This window comes from Aethalodelphis obliquidens, unplaced genomic scaffold (assembly GCF_003676395.1).
Source record: "Aethalodelphis obliquidens isolate GAN/ISIS:26980383/991018 unplaced genomic scaffold, ASM367639v1 scaffold41, whole genome shotgun sequence".
NCBI lineage: Eukaryota > Metazoa > Chordata > Mammalia > Artiodactyla > Delphinidae > Aethalodelphis > Aethalodelphis obliquidens.
This window is the reverse complement of record NW_020837985.1, coordinates 16,801,454-16,819,461: the sequence shown is the minus strand read 5'-3', so window position 1 is coordinate 16,819,461 and position 18,008 is coordinate 16,801,454. Positions and strand designations below refer to the sequence as shown.

At 64.8% G+C, this 18,008-nt stretch overlaps 3 protein-coding genes across 4 annotated transcripts in view; 2 read left to right on the top strand and 1 right to left on the bottom strand.

The window, feature by feature from the left end:
• The first annotated feature begins 32 nt into the window (after positions 1-32).
• On the top strand, positions 33-5,900 carry GFUS (GDP-L-fucose synthase). Of its 2 annotated transcripts, none has more exons than XM_027132311.1 (11): positions 33-929; positions 1,947-2,103; positions 2,419-2,533; positions 3,613-3,741; positions 3,815-3,888; positions 4,086-4,219; positions 4,340-4,404; positions 4,768-4,834; positions 4,993-5,072; positions 5,283-5,382; positions 5,557-5,900. In XM_027132311.1, exons 2-11 carry the CDS (start codon positions 1,958-1,960, stop codon positions 5,610-5,612), a joined length of 966 nt encoding a protein of 321 aa, XP_026988112.1. In that variant the 5' UTR covers positions 33-929; positions 1,947-1,957; the 3' UTR covers positions 5,613-5,900. The 2 variants fall into 2 exon arrangements, with proteins under 2 accessions (XP_026988112.1, XP_026988113.1); XM_027132312.1 differs by having other exon boundaries at positions 632-918.
• A 2,202-nt stretch (positions 5,901-8,102) lies between these two features.
• PYCR3 (pyrroline-5-carboxylate reductase 3) lies at positions 8,103-12,975 on the top strand. The gene is made up of 6 exons (XM_027132321.1): positions 8,103-8,234; positions 9,764-9,828; positions 10,283-10,462; positions 10,787-10,999; positions 11,328-11,420; positions 11,614-12,975. The coding sequence occupies exons 1-6, from the start codon at positions 8,135-8,137 to the stop codon at positions 11,794-11,796; spliced, it is 834 nt and encodes a 277-aa protein (XP_026988122.1). The 5' UTR covers positions 8,103-8,134; the 3' UTR covers positions 11,797-12,975.
• A 120-nt stretch (positions 12,976-13,095) lies between these two features.
• The window catches only part of TIGD5 (tigger transposable element derived 5), a 5,505-nt gene continuing 592 nt past the window's right edge, over positions 13,096-18,008 (bottom strand). The window contains exon 2 of the mRNA XM_027132067.1: positions 13,096-18,005. Coding sequence (XP_026987868.1) covers positions 16,176-18,005 — 1,830 coding nt within the window. The 3' untranslated portion in view covers positions 13,096-16,175. The remainder of the gene's footprint in view (positions 18,006-18,008) is intronic.

Below are 18,008 nucleotides of genomic sequence, written 5' to 3'. Positions count from 1 at the left end.
CCGCGGCACGTGGGATCCTCCCAGACCAGGGCTCGAACCCGTGTCCCCTGCATTAGCAGGAAGATTGTCAACCACTGCGCCACCAGGGAAGCCTGAAAGTCTCGTTTTCTTAAAGTCACCTGATTGAAGATGTTACCATCTACAAAATCTCTTCACTGGCAACACCTAGATTTGTGTTTGATTGAATCACTGGGTGCTACAGCCTGGCCAAGTTGACACCTAACACCAGCCGTCACACCAGGCATCGTTCCTAACTTGCTCCCATGACTTGCGTGGCTGGTGAAGCATGAGTCCCGTTAATCCTACCACCTCGATGTTGCTTAAGGCAGTAAACTTCTTTTGAGTCCTCATTACCTGAACTACAGCAGTGGCCGCTAAGTGGTCTCCTGCTTTTAATAATCTCCTGAAACGTGTTTGTCTTTTTAATGTATTTATTAAAGTATATTTTATATACTGCCCCCTCAGTGTCCCGAATATAGTAACAGAGTTGCAGTTGTTTCTCACAAATGCAGTGTTTGCCCTAGGAAAGCACTGAGGAGTTGCAGCTTCTCCATTTTTAGAACGGTGTTTGGTTCTGCCGCCTCTCCTCGGTCCACAGCTTGCGGGCTTTCGGAGACGCGCTGCCTCTCCTCCTCTCCCACGCCCCCACGCTCTGCAGCAAGGGCTCGCGCCCAGCGCCAGGCTGGGTTAAGGGCGGGTCGGGGTCCGCCCAGGGGAGGAGGAGCCGGAAGAACTACATTTCCCAGGCTGCTGCGCGGTTCCGGACTCCATTTCCCAACAACGCCCGGGGCGCCCCGCCAGGACTCCATTTCCCAGAGTTCCGCGGGAGGGCCCGACCTGATCCCGCTCCCGCCACCTAACCCCAACGCGTGGCAGGACTCTCAGCCGGCGCCTGAAGCCGCTCTCCGGGCAGGTCAGGTAAGACGCAGGTGAGACAGCGCGGGGCACGAGGGGACCCTGGGACGGGGGGCGTGGTGTGGCGAGCCGGGGCCTGGGCCTTGGGTGCCCCGTGACAGCCAGAGGGGCCTGAGGGGTACCAGGAACTGGGGGCGTAGGAGGGGCCTGGAAGCGTGGGAGGGGGCCCAGCTGCAAGATGCGGTGGGTTCGGAGGTGGGGCCAGGAAGGGGACCCGGGGGCGTGGGAAGCGCCTGAGGGACGTGGAGGGGCCCGGCCGTGGTGGGGTCTACCCCAAGGCCTGCTGCCGCGCTGCGCGCGCTCTCGAGAGCAGCGGAATTTCTGGGCAGCGTCCCCTCCTGTCCGGGCTGCCCGTGGGGCCCTGCAGCGGGGTCAGAGTCGTCCTGTAGCGGCCCGAGCAGATTTCCAGCCCCCAGGAAGGGTCCTCAGAGGTGGTGGCGCCCCGAGGCCTGTCCATTTCTTAGCCAGAAGCGCAACCTGCCCAGAAGGAGCCAGGCTCTCGAAGGCTAGCTGGGACCAGCTGGCCGCTGGTGGGCACCGGGTTGCATACACAGGCGCCGCCCCTTCCCCGTCTGTAGCATATGGACTTTGGCTGGGAGCAGCCCAAACGACCTGGGCCAGGAGCCCCCAGCCCCAAGGTTGGCTGCCTCTCCTCTTGTCAGACAGAGGGGAGCTGAATGTTGCCTTTCTTGGCCCAGTGGGGGTCAGGGTTGGGCCTGCCGGGCAGAGCCTGGCTCTCCCAGCTGGGTGGTAGTCCTAGGGCCCCTGTGCAGCTCTAGACAGAGGACTTCCTGGGGAGCAGGGCTGAGAGGAGGGGATGACTCAGGCTAGATGGGTCTGTCTGGTCCCCAGTGGGCAGTCTCCCTGCGCTGCTGACCTTATACTGTGCCCGTTGCCCCAGGCCAGCCCTTGGAAATCACAGTGGGGCCCAGTGCTAAGGGCAGTGACCCTAGGCTGGGGCATCTCAGGGGAGTGGGGTTCTGTTGCGGGGGAGCGGGATGGCCTCAGCCTCACACCATTTGGCCCTGCAGGTGCAGCCAACATGGGTGAGCCCCAGGGGTCCATGCGGATCCTAGTGACTGGGGGCTCTGGGCTGGTGGGCAGAGCCATCCAGAAGGTGGTAGCAGATGGGGCCAGGCTGCCCGGAGAGGACTGGGTGTTTGTTTCTTCCAAGGATGCTGATCTTACGTGAGTGGGCTCATCCCTGGAGCAGCCCCACCATGCCCTCTCCAGACTGAGAGCTCCGGGCCAGGCCTGTTCCTGGGCCTGGTAGCCTCAGGTCAGGCCCGTCCCTGCCAGGTGGCTGGCCTGGCCTGGGTGTGTGCAGTTTTGCTTCTGGGCAAACTTCCTCCCATCTCTTCCTGGAAGCCCACACCCTCATGCCAGCCAGGGCCTGACCCTCCCACCTTCGGCCCCGCCTGCCTCCTGCCCCCAGTGCTTTCAGCCAGGGTGCTAGTTCCCTTGGGCCTCCAAGCAGCCCCTGATGGCCCGGCTCCCCCTCAGGGATGCTGCACAGACCCGAGCGCTGTTTGAAAAAGTCCGGCCCACACATGTCATCCATCTTGCTGCAATGGTGGGGGGCCTGTTCCGGAATATCAAATACAATTTGGACTTCTGGGTAAGTGAGGGGGCCCCAGTGAGCACTGGGAGCCAGGACCCCGGATTCTGGGAACTTCCTGGCCAACTTCCCAAGCTCCTGTTCCGGCCCAGGGAAGTCCCTGAGGGGCCCCCAGTGACCCACACTTGATTCGTAGGTAGAGGGGCACGCAGGTGGGCCTGGGGGCATTTGGCCGAATAGGAAAAGCCTCAGAGCTAACCTGGGGGTTGGAGGAGCTGAGACAAGCCAGTGTTTGCCTTGTGACCCCCGGCTGGTTCCTGCCCCCTGGGCCTTCGGACCCTCCTGGTTCCAGGAGGTCCAGCTGCACTGAGCCAGGCCCACAGTGCGCTCAGGGGTGCAGAGGTGCGTGAGCTGGGCTCTGGGCCTGCAGCATGTGCCCTGAGGGGTTGCACGTGTGGGGCAGGGGCAGGAGGAGAGCTGGGCTCGCCCACAGCCCTGCCCCTGCCTGGCTGGGCCTCTGAGGGCTGGCCCATCATCTCTAAAATTGGCCTTGGCCTGGTTTGGCCCTGCATCGGGCCTGGGATGGCAGAAGCTTAGACCAGATTTTCCCTGGGGGCCCCTGTCGCCACAGGGCCCTCCTCGTCTCAGTGACAGCCTTCGCAGCAGGCTGCCCGGCCACCACCTCTCCCCAGACCACCCAAATGCCCTGGCCAGCTGAAGTCCCCGGAAGGGGCTGGAGGAGGGGTGTGGCCAGCCAAGGCTTCACTGCTACTGAGCAGTAGAGCAGGGTGAGCTCCTGGGGGTGCGGGAGTGGAGCCCCCTGGGCTCCTGGCTCGCACCTCACCTGCCTAGCCCGCAGCAGCCCCTGTGGGCAGGCTCAGCCCTGAGCTTAGGGGTGTGGCCCTCTCCTCAGGGCCCGCCCCCAGCCTCAGAGTAGGCAGGCCTGGACCCTCCTACAGCCCTGGGGGTGGGACTAACAGGCTGGGAGGGGGCCATGGTTTCTGGACAGTGGGTCCTGGGAGCTGGTAGAACCGCTGGCCCAGGTACTGCCTGCCAGGTGTGTCCGCACTTCTGTCCCTGGAGGGGCAGGTAAGGGCTGGCATCCTGCCTGGGGCCTGAACCCTGCCCTGCCCCCTCAGCGGAAAAACATACACATCAACGACAACGTGCTGCACTCGGCCTTCGAGGTGGGGGCGCGAAAGGTGGTCTCCTGCCTGTCTACCTGCATCTTCCCCGACAAGACCAGCTACCCTATCGATGAGACCATGGTGAGGGGCGGGGCTGGGGCGGGGCCTGGCCTGGGGGCAGGGCTGAGAAGCAGCGGCTCCTCTGCTCCCCCAGATTCACAACGGACCCCCGCACAGCAGCAATTTTGGCTACTCTTACGCCAAGAGGATGATCGACGTGCAGAACAGGTCCTCTTCCCGCGCGTGCCAGGCTGAAGCCAGCCAAGAACGGGGAAGGGGGCCCCAGACGCCCTGTGGTGGGTGGGCCCAGGGGGCCGCCCTGGCAGGGCGCTCAGATCTCGGCTCCCCTCCTTGCTAGCCTCGGCTGGGGTGGGGCTCGCCCGTGATCCGAGGATGAGGGCCAGAGGGGATGCTGTGCCCCGCAGGGCCTACTTCCAGCAGCACGGCTGCACCTTCACCGCTGTCATCCCCACCAATGTCTTCGGGCCCCATGACAACTTCAGCATCGAGGATGGCCACGTGCTGCCTGGCCTCATCCACAAGGTGCATCTGGCCAAGAGTGAGTGACCGCCACCCATGGCACAGCTGTGTGCTTGCTTGATGGGGCCCCTGGGGCACAGCGGGGAGGAGGGGCGGTGCTGGCACGTCCCCTCTGACCCCTGCCCTCCCCACCCTGCAGGTCGCGGCTCAGCCTTGACAGTGTGGGGCACAGGGAGGCCTCGGAGGCAGTTCATCTACTCACTGGTTGGTGCCGCGAGGGGCACAGCTGTTCCCCAGAACGTCTCCTGGAGCTGCCGTGCTGGCTGTGGGGAGGCATGAGGGAGCCTAGGAAGGGCCGGGTGTCCAGGCTGAGCCCCCAGGGGAGCAGTCACTGGTTCTTGCTGGGTCCGTGTACGTTCCATTCCCCAGGGACGTTGCTGGGTACAGCTCTGAGCTCATCAGGAGAAAGGACTTGGGGCTGAGCTGGCCAAGCACTGCCCAAAGGGGGTACCCCGGGCCCCAGCCAAGCCTGGGCTGCACCCCGCCAAGCAGGATCACTTGGGAGAGGTGACCTGGGCCCGTTTGGCCGTAATTTGTGGCCTTTGACCCTGGCTGTCTGACCTCCAGGACCTGGCCCGGCTCTTTATCTGGGTCCTGCGGGAGTACGATGAGGTGGAGCCCATCATCCTGTCAGGTGGGTGCCCTGCAGTCCCACCCCCATTGCAGTGGGGCAGGACACCCGTCTGTCCTGAGAGCCGCTGAGCAGGGCAGCGGGAACGTCTGTGGGGCTGGGCGGCAGCGGGTCCAGGCAGAGGAGGCCTGACCTGGCCACTGGCCCCTCGGTCCCCACAGTGGGTGAGGAGGATGAGGTGTCCATCCAGGAGGTGGCTGAGGCCGTGGTGGAGGCCATGGACTTCCATGGGGAGGTCACCGTATCCTTTCGTTCTAGGCAGGAGACCGTGGGCCTCCCTGCAGGAGGCCGTGGGTGTGACGCACCCATGGCACTCACCCTGGCAGCCGGGGGGGAGGGTGTCTGCTGCTTTCTCCTGGAGGCTCCCCCTGGGAAGGCTAGACAAGCTTCAAGGGCAGGCTGGTGGAAGGGTGGGCTGCCCCTTCTGCTGTGCCCTTGACCAGGTGCCTAGTTTGATACAACCAAGTCGGATGGGCAGTTTAAGAAGACGGCGAGTAATGGCAAGCTGCGGGCCTACCTGCCCGACTTCCGGTTCACGCCCTTCAAGCAGGGTGAGCCCTCCCACCCCATCCCTCAGGACCGCCCGGCCCCTCCCCAGGCCTCAGCTTCCCTACTGCCAGTTGGGGGTGGACGCCCTGCAGCTTTGGCCTCCACACCCTCACCGTGGAGGCAGGACACGGGGTGACTGCCCTACGTCCCTGGGCCTCACCCGCCCGCCTCTGCAGCCGTGCAGGAGACCTGTGCCTGGTTCACTGACAACTACGAGCAGGCCCGGAAGTGAAGTGTGCGGCGGGAGCGGGTGCCGCCCTCTCCCCGGCGCTCAGCCAGCAGAGCCCAGCGGCAGCCACTCAGAACCTGCCGGGGCTGAGGGCACTGCCCTCGTGGCGGCCGGCCCCTGCCCCACGCCCTCTGCCGGGGCAGACCTGGCTGACTCTCCGGTGAGGCCACCGTTCACACCGTCCTCAGGGAAGCCAAGGCCTGGCCAGGCCCAGCACCCTGCTCCCCGACGCCAGTCGCAGAGCATGTACACTTCTGATCCCTGGGAGCCAATAAAGTGCGTTTCCACAGGCCTGGCCCCGGCAGCTCTGTATCAGCCCCCCATATCCCCCACCCCAGCACTGCCTCCTGAGCCTGGCCAGCCCCCAAGAGCTGCTGGGCCATGGTGGCCAACTGTCCCTGGGGTAGAAGGGCAGCAGTGGCCGGAGACACGGAGAGGTGGGTGTGTGGGCAGGTGGCAGGAGAGGCTGGACTGTCAGCCGGCGGGGACAAAGGGCAGGCACCTGCGGCAGTCCCCACTGGCTGCAGGGAGAGCCGAGCCTCTCCACGCACAGCCAGGTGCAGGCCTGGGTAACCTGCACTCCCCGGGCTTACCACCCCCCCCATCCCCAGGACTTTGGGGAAAGAGGCTGGGTCTGGATTTGGACAGGCTGAGCAGGCACACAGATGGATCTGAGGAGAGCAGTGGCGATTGGCCAGGTCAGGCCTGGCCCCTCATCTCCCTAGCCCTCAGGTAGCAGCTTGGGTGCTGGGGCTTGGCCTGCCCTTCTCCCATGGGCAGCAATAGGTGTCACGCAAGAGTGGGCCTGGTGGGCACGGCGGTGAGCGGCACAGGCCTCCCATCCTCAACAGGAAAGTCTGGACCGGTTGGCCCACCGGCCCCCGCCTAGCCAGTCAGTGCCGGGTGTGCTTCCCCCAGGACCCAGGCACCTTCCCTGGCTCCGGGGCCCACCTCCCCTGGGGTACCCTTTGCTGTCTTCACACCAGTGACTCCCAGCTCTCTTCTGGCCCCAGGTGTGCCTGCCACGTTCCTTACTTGCTTTGTTCATTCAGGCGCTATGGGCTGCCTTCCCTGTGCCAGCCACGCAAGCCCCACCCTCCGTCCCGTGTCCAGGTGATCCCTCACTGCGTTTGTTACCACCACCCCGGCCCACGGGCCTCTCCAGGGGCCAGTCCTGCCCCTCTCACATCAGTGCCTCCCCACCTCTTAGGTCTCTGCTGACTGAGGCCCACCCCACCTGCGTGCTTCTCTGGAAACAACACCTCCCCTCCCCCACCCCCCAGGGCTTGGAGCTCCAGGACCTGGTCAGCCCTTCATGCTGTATCTCCTGGGTGCCAGCCCTTTGTGAATCTGAAGGGTCTGCCCCTGTGGGCGTTCAGGGAGAGGGGGAGGGGTGGTCCCTGAGTGGGAGCTCGGATCAGCCAAGTGAGAATGGGGGGAAGGAGGCCCTGCGCCGGGCAGAGAGGCCTGGACGTGCCTGGCCTCAAGTAGTGGTTGTGTGTCCTGACTTGTCCCTTGGGTTATGGGGTGTGTGTTTATCGTAGAGGGGCTGTCTCTCCAGCCAGAATGCAAGTCTGCGGGGTGGGGGTTTGTGCACTCCACTGCTGTGTGCCCTTCGTTCCCAGCCCAGAGCAGGGCCCCCACGCTGAAGGGGCAGCGTTGAAGGAATGAAGGGATCTCATTGTTGAAGAGCTCTGAACGTGTCAAAGTAGAGTTTAAAGAAAATAACATCTTTAAAATTCAGTCTTAAAAACTGCAATCTTAGTTCTTCAACCTTGTTTTTCCCATGTCAATCAAAAATTACAAGCACAGCCCACACCCACACCCACCCTCCCCCTCTCAGTCTCTAAGGTGGGCCCTGGCCCTGGCGAAGCACTCCATCTCCCACAGAACCAGCAAGAGGGGCCAGGTCTCCGCTGGGGACCTAGGCCTCATGAAGGTCTCCCCTGCAGCTCCCTGAGAGGCCCTCAGAAACCAGAATCCAGGCTGGCCTGAGGACCTCCTTTAACAGAAAAGCAGACCCCTGCTCCCACGTTTCACTGGCTGTGCCAATTTTATGCTGTCACCCAGACCCACTGCGGCTTGGGGAAGAGCTGACCACAGGCCCTGACCAGGCCACCCTGTCCGCCACACCCAGGTCCACTGGCAGGCTCCGAGCGGCCTGAGGCGCCCACCTCTGGGACAAGACCAGGGGAGCCCCCACCCTTTCCTGCCCTTCGCCTTTAAGTGAGCAGCTCAAGTTGCCCTTTGGGAAATTTCACACATCGGGACAGAAGCCAACACAGTATCGTGGCCGCCCGCCCGGCGCCCCGCGCCGCGGCCCACCCCTCCTCGCCCTACATCTCTCCGGCCAATGAGCTGCGAAGGGGTGAGCCCAATTGCTAGCGATCGATAGAGCGTGGAGCCCGCGGGAGGGGGCGGAGCGTGAGGTCTCGGCAGCCAATGGACGAGGGCAGGTGCTGGGCGGTGTAGCCCATTGGCGGCGCTGAGGGCGCGGGCGGGGCGCGGCGCGGGGCGGTGGCGAGATGGCGGCGGCGGTTGCGGCGGAGTCTGGCCCGAGGCGCGTGGGCTTCGTGGGCGCCGGCCGCATGGCGGAGGCCATCGCGCAGGGCCTCATCCAAGCAGGTGGGGCGCGTGGGGTCCCGGGCCCGCGGGCTAGAGGGCGTCCGACACCGGCCTGTTTGGGAGGGACGGGCTTACCTCTCCGTAGCTCACCTGCCCCGCGGAGCCCCGGGCAGCACGGGGCCCTCCGCGCAGGGGCCCCAGGGTGGGGCTGGCCGGCGGGCGTGGGCCAGGGCCGCGCGCGGACCCTGTGCCTCCGGTCTCTGCTTCCTCTGGGAGCGCGGCTGGAGGGGATGTGGAGAGGCTCAGCGCCGGCCGTCCCCACGTCCGAGTTGAGATGTGCTGTGAGTGCACAGAATAAAATATACGCCGAATTTGGAAGATTTATCATCCAAACAAAAAATAACGTATCTTAGTAACTTTTAATATTGATTAGGTGTTGGAAGGGTGACATTTTGGCTGCCTTGAGTTAAATAAAATGTACTACAATTCACCCGTTTCTTCCTACTTGTTTAATAAGACTACTAGAAAATGGGAAGTTACGTGTGTGGCTCGAGCGATACTTCTCTTGGACAGCCCTAGCTTAGAGCGCGGGATCTCCTGCCGACGTCCTAACCTCGTGCCTCGGTCGAGCTGCCTGACCGCTCTGAGCCTCCGACTCTTCTTTCTGTTTGTTCGCCGGCTGCACCCCTGGTGTCCGGCACTGTGCACATTTGGGGCCACATCATTCTCCATTCTTCACATTGTAGGCTCTTTAGCCCCTTGCCTGGCTTCTCCCCACTAGGTGTTAGTGACACCCCCAGTTGTGACAGCCAAAATGTCTCCAGACACTGTCAGTGTCCCCGGGGGGGGGGGGCAAAATCATCCTCGGTCGAGCACCACTTATAGCAGGGATGGAGGTTCCACAGTATTTAGAAACCTTTATATGTAGATATGGACTGGTTTTCTGCCTTCAGCCATATGTCAAGGTCTAGAAAGGTCAAAATCATCAGAAAACAGTTTACTGCAAGTCTCAGGTGTTTTAAACCTGTAAAACCTGGAGTATCACCTGCCTCCCCTGCTGCACGGAGTCTCACGGTGCTGCCACCGTCTCTTGAGGCCCTGGGGTGCACTTCTGCCTTCCTGCTAGACTTTACAGAAATCTGATCTGTAGAGGATTTCTACCAAACGGGCACTGAGCCTCTGCTTGGATGTCCCCGTACAGATGCACCCCCCTCCGGAGGAAGCTCATCCCCCACCCCAGCCTCCCTACCCACCATGCCTCCTCCCCAGCCTAACCGTTCCCGGAGGCAGGGGTCCCTGGGATCTGTGTCCTCACGAGACAAGGCAAGCTCCCGGCCCCTGTGTCCGGCAGGGCGTCTGGCCTCAGCAGCAGCAGCAGGTGGGCAGCGATGACTGCTGAGTAGAATCAAGTGAAGCTGGTTGCCTGGTCCCAGCCGAGTGGAGCGGCCCCGCCAAGCACCTGGCTTCTTGGAGAGGCTCCGCGTGGCCCAGGTGTGGCTGAGACCTGCTGTAAGGGGCCTGCCAGGCTGGCTTCTCCCCGCGCCACATCCTCACTGACACCCCCTACCCGCCTTTGCCTTTCCTTCCAGGAAAAGTGGAAGCTCAGCACGTGCTGGCCAGCGCACCGACGGACAGGAACCTCTGCCGCTTCCGGGTGAGCCGGGCAGCTCCTCTGAGTGGAGGCTTCCCAGGGCTCAGATGGCTCTTGGCTCCTTGGGGCCAGGGAAGTGCTGCTTACTTAGCTAAAGTTTTGAGACGGGCCGGGCTGGGCTGGGGAAGGGGAGGTCAAAGGCCAGAAGGAAAGTCAAGGTTGTGGGGGGCCCGGGTGGGGTAAAGGGGTGTGCGTGTGCGTGTGCGTGTGCATGCTGGACGGGCGGGAATGTCACGGGCACTCACTGGGATCAGAGGGCTCGAGGAGGTGCTGACACCAGGGCCATCTGAGGTTGGATCCTGAGCGAGAACGGGTGGTCTGGGCGCGTCATGGGCATTAGTTTAGGGCCGTTTGCAATGGGGGGCCCGTGGGATTGCAGGGTGGGCTCCGGCAGGGAGGGCCGTGGTCTGGGAGGATGCCCGCTGACGTGGGCCTGGTCCCGGCAACCCTGCTGCAGGCCCTGGGCTGCCAGACCAGCCACTCCAACCGGGAGGTGCTGCAGAGCTGCTCGCTCGTCTTCTTTGCCACCAAGCCCCACATCCTGCCGGCTGTCCTGGTGGAGGTGGCTCCTGTGGTCACCGCTGAGCACATCTTGGTGTCTGTGGCTGCTGGGGTCTCCCTGAGCACCCTGGAGGAGGTGAGTGGCCTGTCGGGGTGCAGTGGGGGCTGAGGCTCTGACCCCAGGGTGGGCTCTGCTGGCCTCCCACCCCTGCCATCCCAGCCCGGCTGCAGCCTGGGTCCAGCCCTTCCAGAAACCAGGATGGGTGGGTTGGGGGACAGACAGCCTCTCAGCTGGCCTGCACAGGCGGCCAGGTGGCTAGGGGGCTGGGGTTAGGGCTCCTCCCACCTGGGGTTAGGGCGCCACGCCCGGGAAGTAGCGGGGAGCCTGCTCTGGCCCGGCGTGTGCCTGCCCGGCAGCCTGATCCCACAGCCGCCCTGATCGCAGCCTCTCTCCCGCCAGCTGCTGCCCCCGATGGCGCGAGTGCTGCGGGTCTCGCCCAACCTGCCCTGCGTGGTCCAGGAGGGGGCCATGGTGATGGCACGGGGCCGCCATGCTGGCAGTGGCGAGGCCGGGCTCCTGCGGACCCTGCTGGAGGCCTGCGGGCAGTGCGAGGAGGTGCCCGAGGCCCAGGTGGACGTCCACACTGGCCTCAGCGGCAGCGGTGTGGCCTTTGTGAGTGTCGTCTGGTCCCCGCACCCCAACCCCTGCCCTCACAGGCCGGCCCTCCCTCGGCAAGGTGGGGCCTTGTGGAGCCCCCCCGACAGCCCCTGGCCCCATGGCTCCCCGGCTGGGTCCGCAGCTCCCCGTGTGCGCCACCCACCCCCTGTTATCTGTGCCTTCCTGGGCCTTTGAGGCCGGCCCCTTGGCAGACCCCTGGGCTCTGGCCTCGGCTCTGGTGGCTGGTGTGCAGGACCTTGTTCCTGAGGGTCCCCAGCCTTTTCCAGGCTGGGTTCTGTGTCCAAGGGAGTGCTGGCTTTGTCCCCGCCCCCCGCTGCTACAGGTGTGTGCCTTCTCGGAGGCCTTGGCCGAAGGAGCCATCAAGATGGGCATGCCCAGTGGCCTGGCCCACCGCATTGCCGCCCAGACCCTGCTGGTGAGACCCTGCTGCCCGGTCCTGGGGGAGCGTGTGGAAGGGGAGGGGGCAGCAAGCCTCCTGGGAGCTGTGGGAAGGGAGAGGGCAGGCCTGAGCAGCCTGGGCTGAGACGGGGCGGCGGGGGTGGGGGTGGGGCTGAGCCGAGGAGGGGCTGCTGGCCTCCCCCGAGTCACCCCAATGCCACTTTCCCCAGGGCACGGCCAAGATGCTTCTGCAGAAGGGGCAGCACCCGGCTCAGCTGCGGACTGACGTGTGCACGCCCGGCGGCACCACTATCTATGGGCTCCACGCGCTGGAGCAGGGCGCGCTGCGGGCGGCGGCCATGAGCGCCGTGGAGGCTGCCACCTGCCGGGCCCGGGAACTCAGCAGGAAGTAGGGCGCAGGCACTGGGTGCAGGCCGTGGCCACCCCCCAGCCCCTTCCCGAGGACTCGGGTTCTCTCCAGCCTGCAGGCCAGTGGGGGAGCTGCTTGAGGTGTGGGAGGCTGGGTGGAGAACAGGTCCTGGCCAGCGGGGATCACAGCGGGCTGTGGGCCCCTCTCCAGACCCTGAGCTCGCGGCCAGCGGCAGGTGGAGCTGGTCCTGATGACCCTTCCTTGGGTCAAGGGTCCTGGAGGGTCCCACGGCCTGGCCTCTGACTGCAGGATTTGGTTCTTAGCATGTCTGTGAAAGGACCAACAGACCAGGAAAGCCAGCAACTTAGGGCCCTAAGCAAGGACGAGGCGCCTCTGGGTGCGGGGCAGACTACCTGCAGCCCAAGGCTCACAGGGGCCTCCCCACCCCACATGGGCCCTAGTGCTGGAGCCCCTTCCTTCCACCCGCCAGCTGTGAGGCTCACGGCAAAGTGATCCCCGGGCTGTGAACAGGGCTTACACGGCAGCCTGCCCCTCACTGCCCGCACAGCGCTGAGCCCCCACCACTCCAGCCTTCATGGGCGGCTGGCCCTCAGCCAGCGACTGTCCGTCTGACCCTGGCCCTTCCACCTGCTAGAAGGCTCAGCCTGAGTCCATTTCGGCGCCTTTTCTTTCACTTTTGAACCGCGGCTGTCCTCTAGCACGGAGCAAGCAATATTTAACTGGAGGCTGGTCAAACCCAATGCCAAGTGCCTGGAAGCACGTCTCAGGCAAGGCCCAGGATACTGGCCCAGACTCAGAGCTGTGGGTGTAGGTGGTCTGGGCACAGGGCTTCCCATCACACGAGAGCTCTGCAAGGGTAGGCTCCCCCTGCCCCCGCCCAGGCCTCCAACCTCACCCTCAGCTGTACGTCCATGGGTCCCTGCTACGTATCTTCCAACAGAATCCCTGAGGACCAGGCAGGGCTCGGCTTGGGGAGTGGAAGATGCACCTCTGCCCAGCCCTGCCCTTAGGCGGTCACCTCCTGAATGTGAGGTGCCCGGTGAGCCCAGCTGGTGATGGCCCGTGACAGGAAATGCCAGTTGAAGAGGGCCTGACCCAAGAACGGCAGCTTGGGGCGGGGGCGGGCAGGGTTGCAGCCCAGTCACTGGCCGGCCAAGTCCCTTCACCTTATACTGCGAAGCTAAAATTACTTTTCTCAGAAGCTGCTGGATGTGAACTTTTTTCATCTATGTTGTCCCTTTCCTGTACCCTCCCCACTTTTTCAAATCAGGTGTTCTGGATCCAAGCACTAGACAGTTACAAAATAAGACTAGAACAGGGATCACGTGACGCTGGCGCATCCAGCCTTTATTAGAAAGCGTGCTGGGCCTATCTGGCCGGCGACCTCTGCTGTCAGTGAGGTTGGCTGTGAAAGGGTCCCTCGACAGGGCAAGCACCCTTGCCCCCAGGGCTCTTGGGCCAGCAGGCTGGGGGTCCCAGGAGGCCCGAGCCCCTGCTGGAGGGTGCCCCATTCCTCTCACCCCGCGCTCCCGTGCTCCAGCTTCGGTCCAGCTGTCACCTGGGGGCTCATTCCCAAGCGTGAGGCCCCTCGGGCAAGCTTGGCCTCACATGGGTTCCCTCTGATGCTGCAGCCTGGTCTTGTCCTCCCAGCCCCCAGCTGGGCTGGCTTCAGCAGAAGCCGCAAGCTCCCCTTTCCACACCCGCAGTGCTTTCCCGCTGTGCCTACCACCAAGCCCATGGGGCCAGCCCTGACAGTGACTGACCAGGGGCTGCTTTTTGGAATCAGTGATCTTTACCGCCTTGAGGATTTGTCAGAGGGCTGTGAACAGGATGGGGAGAGCATGGTGGCTGTGTCCCTGAGCACCTCCCAGGCCACAGGGGTCCCACACCCTCACAAGAGATGTGTAATCCTTGAGGGCAAGAAACCCAGTCTCCAGCATGGTGCCCAGCACTCTGCAGGTAGGGCTGCTGAAGGAGTTCAGGCAGCAACTAAGACCCCTCCCTCTGCCATCAACCGCCTTACCCTCAGCACAAACCGGGGAGCGGCTTAGATGCCCCGGGCCCAGCAGGTGTCGGCAGTGAGGCCATTTCACCCATTCTGCAGAGAAAAGCTGGCGTCTCCCACGGGAAGACTCTGCCCTGTGGTTCACAGTGGGTGACCTCGTGCCAGAGCTGCGATGGGGCCCGGGGTCACAAGGATCATTGCTGGGGCTGCGTTTGGGGCCAGAGCCACCCTCTTCATGTGCAGGGCCCGGTGGCACCAGTGCCCCCATTCTAGAGAGGACACCTTTGGAGGTCCTTGGGCGAGGTAGTCCCCAGCCCAGCAAAGTGAAGCGGCTCCCAGACCCACCCTTGATGGGCCCCCTAACTCTTCAAGGCCCCAGGCCAGCCCGCGCTGTGCCTCGTTTCCACGCTGCCCATCCAGGGCCTTGGAGACCAGGCAGAGCCACCTCCTGGGGTGCAGCCTTGGTTCTCCAGAGGGGACGAGGCTGGAGCCACATGAGAGGAGGTGGGAGGTCCTGTCCTGCTAGCCGGTTCTCAATACCAACTGCAGTCCCCCTGCCCAGGCTCCGGGGTACAAGAGGATTAAAGGCTGAGACAGGATACTTGGCAAGAGAAGCAGTGCTGATGATGCTACCAGAGGCCACCCTTGCCCGGTGCCCACCTGGGCTCTGAGGTCTGTCTCTCCACAGGACCCTATAGGCGGGCAGGGCAGAGGACCTGCTGGCCATCGTGACCAGGAGCTCCCGGCCTGGGTCCCCGGGTCGCCACCAGCTGGAGAGGCAGGCGGTGTAACATGCGAGACATCCTGACGCCCCGGGCAGCTGCTTGGTTAGACCCAGGGCCAGCGTAGACCGCCAGAGGCTCCTGCAGGTGTGCAGGCTTGACACAGAGGGAAGTGGAGGTGCCAGGTGGGCCCCAGCAGTTGCGGCTGGAGGCTGCTGCCTGGGCCTGGCTAGCCAAGCCTCCCTTCTCTTGTTTCCAAATCCTACATACTGTCCCTCAGCTTTCAGATTTGACATACACATACATATGTGGTGTTTTTTTTGGGGGGGGGGGGGGTTTTTTTTTTGACTGGGGGTGGTTCCAAGGAACAGTTTATGTCCTTGCTCTGGGGGTGCCCAGCCGTCCTACCGCCGTGCACAGCCCTCCCGTCCCACAAACACAGCACCTGTCTGTGGCCTCTGCAGTCTCAGACCACCAGGAGGATGGGGCAGGTGAGGATGAGGGCAGAGCGCTGAGGCAGGCAGCACCTCAAATCCGGCCCCACTGCCCCTCACAAGAGCTCTGGGTATCCGTGCAGGGCAGCCTCTGGGAGGCCGGGTGGGTATCTCTCGGCCTCAGGCCACCAGCAGGATCCTGAATCCAAAGCTGGACAGTTACAGAGCCCTTACCTTCTCCTTACAAACGGTGCCATCTAGGAGCCCAGTTGATGGGGCCATGGGAAGCAGCCCCTCAGCCACGCCTTGGGCAGCGCCAGGCGCGGGAGAGAAACCTGAGGGCAGGCTGGGCAGGGGAGCCTTGGAGGGGAGCTAAGGCACTGAGGGTTGTCCTGGCATGGCCGTCAGTGCCCCAGGGCTGCTCCGGGGAAACAGGATGGCTCTGGGCTCTGGGGCTGGACAAAGTGGCCTGTGGCTGGTGGGGGCACAGGGCGCTGGCCCGGCCACTGGTCTGTCACCAGGGCCCAGGTCTAGTGCTCGCCAACCCCACGGAACAAGAGAGCTGTTCAGGATGTTTTCTTAAGGAAAGTTAATAATCCGAGTGGAACAGAAACCTACAGCCCTCGCTGCACCCAGAACCTTGGGAGGCCCCGCGTGCCGGGCACCATCCTCCCTTCCAGCCCACGGAGCCCTCCACCCCGGGTCCCTGAAGCGTATCTGTTAAAGACAGACTTAACGCGCTAAAAACAAAACGAGTGGTGTGCTTCCCATTGAGACGACCGACCGCATGGCTGTGGTCGGGAGGGATGGGAGCGCCGGGCCCTCGTCCGGTACAAGTGCTGGGCGGTGTGGACAGGAACATGGCTGGAGGCCTCAGCCCCACAGGGGCCAGGGTGGGAGCACAGCCACCTGCTCTCTGATAAGTGCTGTGGTGTGTGTGCCAGGCCTGCACGAGAGGGCACCTGGCTAAGACCGCAGACCCCACGTGCGCGCCTGCCCAGGGAGGGGAAGCAGGCGCCCGCGGCCTCTGTTCTGTCCCCACATGAAACGCGGGCACCAGTGGAGGGGACGGCCCTTCACCAACAGAGCTCCTCTGAGCCAGGCTGGGCTGGGATCCCTGCAACCCCGAGCGAGGGGGGGAGGCCACCCCAGGGGAGGGGAGGAGAGATGGGGAGGCTGTGTGTATCCCCTCCAAGTGCCGCAGGAGAAAGGCCACTGGGGGCTGCTCGGACTGGCCTGGTCACACCCCATCATCAGGGACTGCAGGAGAGGGCCCGATGCCCCCCAGCCTCCGGGCCATGCTGATCAGGGAGCGAAGCTGCACCAGCTTCAGCGGCCCTACCTCCCGGGGGTCCCGGCTCTCCAGCCATCGCAGAGCTGTCTCCAGGCCCCGCACGGCCTCCCCAGCGGAGGGCACGGCGGCCTCCTCCTCCTCCTCTCCTCCCGCCGCGACAGAGGGCAAGCTGGCTGGGGGCGGAGGGGCCCCAGGGACCAGCACGGTAGGCCGGCTGGGGCCTGGGTCCTCTCTGCAGCCGTCGGGCAGCCCCCCGTCATCGTCCAGGTGCAGCCACTCGGCCACCTCCTCGGGCGCCAGCCGCTTGTAGGCCAGGGCTGCCAGGTGCGTGAGGTCGCTAAGCACTCTGCTGCGCTCCGCGGCCTCCTCGGCCTGGCCAGCTGGCTGCCCAGCGCACTCCTCCGCCGGCCGGGGCTCGAAGGCAGCCCGCAAGCCCAGCAGCCAGCAGCGCTCGATGCTGCCTGCCTGCACCAGGTCCCAGGAGAGGCCGGCCAGGTAGAGCATGTCCTTGAGCATGAAGCTGCGCATGAAGTCCAGCGGGGACCCCCCGGCGCAGGACACGGCCAGCCGCAGCAGCTCCCGCTTGTACAGCTGCTTGAAGGCGGCCACCACCCCCTGCTCCAGTGGGGCCGGGATGTGTGCCCGGCTGCTGCCCTTGGACAGGAACAGCACCCGCACCGCCCCGTCGGGGGTCTGCAGCTCCTCCGGAGGGCCCAGGGGCTCAGGCCGGCACCTCCTGGGGGTCTCCTCGCTCTCCTCCAGCGTGGGCATCCTGGCCGCAGGGCTGGGGCAGGGCGGGTGGGCGACCAGCAGCACAGCCTTCTGCTGCAGGCAGCTGCGGCGCAGGTAGCGCCTGACGCCCGGGACGAACTCCTCGAAGAACCAGCCGCGCAGCAGCGGGCGGCTGAGCCAGGCGTCGGGGCTGTAGCGGTAGGAGGCGGGGAACTTGTCCTGGTTGTGGTGGCGCAGGCTGGGTGGGTCCGGCAACTGCCCGATGACCAGCGGCTTCAGCTTGTGGCTGCCGGTCAGGTTGGCGGCCAGCAGCACCGTCACCCGGTCGCCCCGCCAGCGACGGCCACAGCCCCCCGCGCCCAGGGGCGCGGCCTGCTCCGGAAGCAGCTTCCAGTAGAGGCCGGTGACGTTGGCGTTGTAGATCTGCTCGTCGCCGTAGCCGCCCTCGGCGGGGGCAGGGGAATTCAGGGCGCGGTCGGGCAGGGGGCCGGTGCGGGTGAGCTGCGCGGGCTCCTGCTTGACCGGCAGGCCGGGCGCGGGGCCGGCGGCTGGGGGCTCGGCCTCGCCGTAGATGCGCTGGCTGGAGATGCCGTGGCGCTTCTGCCAGCGCCAGAACCAGCCGTGGCTGGCCTTGAAGGTGCACTCGGGCCCGTAGATCTGGCGCGCGAAGGCCTCGGCCTGCGCTTGGATGAGCGGCCCCGACAGCGGCACGCCGTGCTGGCGCAGCGCCAGGAACCACGAGTAGACGGCGCGGTCGATCTCCTCCTCGTTGGCTAGCCGCATCTTCTTGCGCTGCGTGCCCACCTCGCCGCCCAGCTGCTCCAGGAACCAGCGCAGCTTGGGCTCGTCCTTGAGCCAGCCGCGCAGCGTGCCGCCGGGCACGCCGAAGTCGCGGCACACGCTGGCCTGCCGCTCGCCGCCCTTGACGCGCTCGATGGCCTGCAGCTTGTCCTTGATGGAGTAGGCCTTGCGGAAGGCCATCTTCACAGCCACGCGGGGCCGCGGCCCGGGCGCGGGGGGCGGCGGCCGCGCGGCGGCGACCGGGGC